The sequence below is a fragment of the Maylandia zebra genome, linkage group LG4 (genome assembly GCF_041146795.1).
Source record: "Maylandia zebra isolate NMK-2024a linkage group LG4, Mzebra_GT3a, whole genome shotgun sequence".
Classification (NCBI taxonomy): Eukaryota; Metazoa; Chordata; class Actinopteri; order Cichliformes; family Cichlidae; genus Maylandia; species Maylandia zebra.
The window spans coordinates 954,326-960,325 of record NC_135170.1 but is presented as its reverse complement, the minus strand read 5'-3'; the positions used below and the strand labels follow the sequence as shown (position 1 = coordinate 960,325).

At 42.7% G+C, this 6,000-nt stretch overlaps 1 protein-coding gene across 11 annotated transcripts in view; it reads right to left on the bottom strand.

Annotated features, from left to right (window-relative positions):
• The window catches only part of LOC112431392 (NACHT, LRR and PYD domains-containing protein 12-like), a 43,102-nt gene that overhangs the window by 1,675 nt on the left and 35,427 nt on the right, over positions 1 to 6,000 (bottom strand). For 8 of the 11 annotated variants that reach the window (XM_076882828.1, XM_076882827.1, XM_076882832.1 and 5 more), the window contains 3 exons: positions 5,650 to 5,826; positions 3,326 to 3,502; positions 2,120 to 2,296 (listed from right to left, as the gene is read on the bottom strand). In XM_076882828.1, coding sequence (XP_076738943.1) covers positions 2,120 to 2,296; positions 3,326 to 3,502; positions 5,650 to 5,826 — 531 coding nt within the window. Of the gene's footprint in view, positions 1,981 to 2,119; positions 2,297 to 3,325; positions 3,503 to 5,649; positions 5,827 to 6,000 lie in introns of all 11 variants that reach the window. The other 3 variants (XM_076882831.1, XM_076882834.1, XM_076882836.1) reach the window with 3 other exon arrangements.

The window sequence follows — 6,000 nt, the reverse complement described above, 5'->3', positions numbered from 1 at the left end:
TGTGACTAAGTCCTTGAATCATTTCTTCCAGTTGGTCCAACAAGACAGACTAAGTGTTGGACATGTGTTGTGGCTCCATCAGGGGAGCTTCTAAATGTGATGTGATGGCCCCTCTGGGTCTGTCAGGTCACAGCACTGAAGAGAGCTCAAACTGGGCACACAGTTGTTCCAGTCTGGACCAAAGACTCTATACTGGGACTGAGGGACTGCTCTGACTGCACCCACTGGGACTTTTTAAAGGCTCATGTTCTCACTTAGATCATCGATTTCTACTGACATTTCTTTCTGGGAAAAATGGGGATTACTTTGGAAACAGGAAGTATTTTCCCCAATAAGCAGCCCTGGATTAGTAAATCACTCCAACATGTTCTCAGGCAGAAGAAGCTGTCTTGTTATGAGGGAGAGAAGAAAAAGATTGAGGCACAGAAACCTGTTGAAAGAGAGATAAAGCAGCTAAAATCAGGTGTAAAAGTAAAGCAGAGGATGAGCTGATTAAAGGACACTCAAGGCTGGCTTGGAAAGGAATGAAGTCCATGGTGGGGATGCAGAACAAGGAGCAAAGATGAATGTGATGCTGAATCAGCAGAAGACTTGGACTCATTTGATTCCAGCTTTGATATCATTGATTTCAATGAAGAGCTTTGTGATTGTAGCAAAGGGCTGGTAGCTCTGAGAGTCCCACTGATGAGGTGTTTGTGTGGAAATCTCTTAGTGGGACCAAAGAGAGAAAAAGCCCTGGTCCTGATGCTGTGGGAGGGAAATGATTGAAGTGTGCTGTGAGGAACATTTTCCAGTCCTCCTTGGAACAACAGGAAGTTCCCAGCATATGGAAACAAAGGTTAAGTGTCCTCTGGCACTCAGTGATGATGGTGCTGTGGCCCCACCACCTCCACCTCTTTGTAAAGGAACTAACTGTAATCTGAAGCTTCAAATGGAACTAAGACTTCCTCCACTAGGTGGCAGTGTCTGATGAGAAAGTGTTAGTGGAGCTGGCCTGGAGTCAGAAACAGGAAGATGCAGGATTTGGGCTGAAATGGGCAAAAGTGGTTCGCACTAGTGCCTTAGAGCAAGAAGGTTGTAGGTTGAAGCTTGTTGGTCAGCTGGGCCTTTCTGTGGAGGTTGGATGTTCTCCCACAGTCCAATGAAATGCTGCTTAGGTTCATTGGTGCTTCTACATTGGCTGTAGGTGTGGATGTGAGAGAGTGCTTCTCTGTCTCTCTGTTGGCCCTGTGATGGACTGCTCACCTGTGCAGGTGGACCACGCCTCTTGCCCTATGACAGCTAGGGCACAGGCTGCAGCCCTGTGAGCCTAAGCTGAATAAACAGTTAGCAAAAATGATCCATAGATGGCCTGAAATCCCCCAGTTAGCAGTTTGGTAGATAGCTATGACATGCTAATCCCATCCAGCAGCTGTATTCTACCTGTAAGCTGATCCCTGCTGAGCCAAAGCACTTTTTCATATACAGATTACAACCTTTAATAGAAACCTATTGGTCAGCATCTTATTAGCCTGCTGTTAGCTTCATTCCACAGAAAACTGAGAGAAACTAACAGAGTTGATAAAGAATAAAGAGAAATGTGCTGATTTAAAGCCTTTGAAGTGCTTCAGATGATCTCTGTCCACTTCTGTCCACTCATTCATTCATGTAAGCTTTCTAATGCAGCTTTGATCTTCACAGTCTGCTTCATGAAACTCATTCTAACCCTGAATGTCAGAGTGTTCCTCCTTCTCTTTCCCATCATTCATGCTGGCAGTGGAGGAGATTTGGATGTTGGACTGTGTTTTGGATGATGTGTGTATGTTTGTGTTGGACTGCTGTCTGTAAAGCAAACGCACATTTTGCTTTGGATTTCAGTGTCACACAGACTTTAAGGTGGAATGAAGAGTTGGAGAGTTTCACAGTGAATTATCCAGTGGAGGATTTTTCTTCTTCTTTGAAGGTTTGAAATGTGAACATTGTTCTGCTGCAGTCAATGGACTAAACCAGAGAAGAAGAAAACAGACTTTACCATGAAAATCCTCAGTGTGGATCAGTATAATATCAGCCTGATGTCTGCAGTTTAGAGTCAGCACAACAATCATATTCATCTCAGCACAACTAAAACATGCTGACTGACCTCAGAGTTTCAAATCGACAACGTGGACTCTCCAGGAAACCACACAGATGCTTCACTCCTGGATCCTGCAGCTTGTTGTTGGAGCTCAGGTCCAGCTCTCTCAGATGGGAGGGGTTGGACTTCAGTGCTGCTGCCAGATAATCACAGCTGATCTCTGACAAACCACAGCTCACCAATCTGTATAAAGAATGAAAGATGTAAGTTTATTAGACAAAGAGCTTGAAAGCATTCAGTGTTTCATCATCTGTTCAGAGCTGAAGAAGGTTCAGAATGTAGAAGTTTAGAAAATGGAAACTCCAAACAGCTGAAGCCAACAGGAAGCAGCTTCAAACAAACACAACAAGAGAAAAAACTCTGAATGTTTCACATTAAAGTCGTACATTTCTCATAAAAACAGGACAAAGACTTGAAAAAGTCGTGTTTTTCCTTCCAGGAACCACATGGCTTCACTTTTAAAGGTGAAGTGTGACAGAAACGGACATATTTGAAGTCCAACACCTTTTTCCAGTCACATTATTAAAATGATGACAGATTACAAACTCTCAGCTGTGTCTGTAATCAAACCTCTGTAACTTTGCTTCACTTCAGCAGCATCAGCTCATGTTCACATGTTGATTCATGGTTTGCTTCAGTTTTTCATCGACTGCAGAAGATTTTGAAGGTTATCTGCTATAAAAAGCCAGAACAGGAAAACCTGCTTCATGTGTTTCTGTTTGATCCTCAGTGACTTTGACACAAAGGCCTCTGCTGTGATGATCACACCTCTGATCAGGTCTCACAGTGTCAGCTTTGTTTTTATACATATGGATATGTGCTGATAAATGATCAGAGTTAGAATATTTCCCACTGTCTGCTGTGTGCCGTGACCTTTGACCTGCTAAAGACAGTCAGCTGTGGATGATTCATTGTTGTGTCTGATACTTAGAACTGTGAGGAAGAAGCTACACAGTTAATCAGGGTCCCCTCTCTCTGAATCAGGAAAGGTGGGCAGGCCGCGTGTGGGCCGCGGGCCATACGTTGAGTCTCACTGTTTGAAATGTGAACATTGTTCTGCTGCAGTCAATGGACTAAACCAGAGAAGAAGAAAACAGACTTTACCATGAAGATCCTCAGTGTGGATCAGTATAATATCAGCCTGATGTCTGCAGTTTAGAGTCAGCACAACAATCATATTCATCTCAGCACAACTAAAACATGCTGACTGACCTCAGAGTTTCAAATCGACAACGTGGACTCTCCAGGAAACCACACAGATGCTTCACTCCTGGATCCTGCAGGTTGTTGTTGGAGCTCAGGTCCAGCTCTCTCAGATGGGAGGGGTTGGACTTCAGTGCTGCTGCCAGATAATAACAGCTGATCTCTGACAAATCACAGCCCTTCAATCTGTATAAAGAATGAAAGATGTAAGTTTATTAGACAAAGAGCTTGAAAGCATTCAGTGTTTCATCATCTGTTCAGAGCTGAAGAAGCTTCAGAATGTAGAAGTTTAGAAAATGGAAACTCCAAACAGCTGAAGCCAACAGGAAGCAGCTTCAAACAAACACAACAAGAGAAAAAACTCTGAATGTTTCACATTAAAGTCGTACATTTCTCATAAAAACAGGACAAAGACTTGAAAAAGTCGTGTTTTTCCTTCCAGGAACCACATGGCTTCACTTTTAAAGGTGAAGTGTGACAGAAACGGACATATTTGAAGTCCAACACCTTTTTCCAGTCACATTATTAAAGCAGACAAACTACAAGCTCATTTTCATTCCAACAAGTCATCTTCTGACCTGGACTAACAACACTGGTCTCTATGTGCAGCTGGCTGTGAGACCAGTGCTCAGGGAGCGTCTACAAAGTGCAACACTGAAAGAACATCACACACTCATTTCCTTCCAGCACTTTCACACAAACATCTACTGTCATTATTGTCACCAAACTCTGTGGATCCTTTATTGCAAATTCAAATGGGATCAAATGGTCAGACAAAAGAGGGTTATGAGGAAATATGATGAAATGTTGTGTATTAGCAGCAACTTATTGAATCTTTTTCCTCAGAAACCAAACAAAATGATTGACAAACATGTTTTTACAAACTCAGTGTTGGACTTGGATCAGCAGGATAAGCTGATGTTTAAAGGCATTTGAGTCTCGCTGTATGAGAGTCCAGTTATTACTCAATATTTATGGATGATGTTCTATCAGTGTTGCACTTTGTAGACGCTCCCTGAGCCTCACAGCCAGCTGCACATGGACCAGCTGACATTACCCAGCATTAGAGGCGGCTGTAAAAAATTCATGTTCCCATTTAAATGGTTTTAATTTGAATAAAGCGATGTTGATTCATTCAATCCTGAATCGATGTTTAATATTAATGTATTTTGCCAGAATCTCAGCTTAAAGCTCCCAAAAGTATTTCAACAACAAGCAAACAGATAAAACAGTAAATGAGAGCAGCTAAACACACAAAGATGGAAACACAGAGCGTGGATCGTTCACTCGACGGCACGTACACGGACACGCCGTCGGGGCTGACAGTGGACAGCTCACAGATCCTGAAGCTGCAGGTTTCATCTGTCTCCAACCAAAACTGAGTGAAGCAGCAGCAGAAGAAGATCCAAACTCTGCTTTACGTTTGATGAACATCGTCATGAATTCTCTCTGACTTTGACCTTTACTTCCTGCACAGCTCTCTCTCTCTCTCAGTGTGCTTCAAGAACAGTTTACCTTCAGAAATCTGTTTCCTGCATGATTCACTGCTTATTACGCACCAGTCTGCTGTTGTGTTCACTGCTGTCAGCCTCCGAAAACAAAGCCTCATTTCTGCTGTTCAATACTGAAGAAATTTAAACCTTTTAAAATGATGACAGATTACAAACTCTCAGCTGTGTCTGTAATCAAACCTCTGTAACTTTGCTTCACTTCAGCAGCATCAGCTCATGTTCACATGTTGATTCATGGTTTGCTTCAGTTTTTCATCGACTGCAGAAGATTTTGAAGGTTATCTGCTATAAAAAGCCAGAAGAGGAAAATCTGCTTCATGTGTTTCTGTTTGATCCTCAGTGACTTTGACACAAAGGCCTCTGCTGTGATGATCACACCTCTGATCAGGTCTCACAGTGTCAGCTTTGTTTTTATACATATGGATATGTGCTGATAAATGATCAGAGTTAGAATATTTCCCACTGTCTGCTGTGTGCCGTGACCTTTGACCTGCTAAAGACAGTCAGCTGTGGATGATTCATTGTTGTGTCTGATACTTAGAACTGTGAGGAAGAAGCTACACAGTTAATCAGGGTCCCCTCTCTCTGAATCAGGAAAGGTGGGCAGGCCGCGTGTGGGCCACGGGCCATACGTTGAGTCTCACTGTTTGAAATGTGAACATTGTTCTGCTGCAGTCAATGGACTAAACCAGAGAAGAAGAAAACAGACTTTACCATGAAGATCCTCAGTGTGGATCAGTATAATATCAGCCTGATGTCTGCAGTTTAGAGTCAGCACAACAATCATATTCATCTCAGCACAACTAAAACATGCTGACTGACCTCAGAGTTTCAAATCGACAACGTGGACTCTTCAGGAAACCACACAGATGCTTCACTCCTGGATCCTTCAGGTTGTTGTTGGAGCTCAGGTCCAGCTCTCTCAGATGGGAGGGGTTGGACTTCAGTGCTGCTGCCAGATAATAACAGCTGATCTTTGACAAACCACAGCTCACCAATCTGTATAAAGAATGAAAGATGTAAGTTTATTAGACAAAGTGCTTGAAAGCATTCAGTGTTTCATCATCTGTTCAGAGCTGAAGAAGCTTCAGAATGTAGAAGTTTAGAAAATGGAAACTCCAAACAGCTGAAGCCAACAGGAAGCAGCTTCAAACAAACACAACAAGAGAAAAA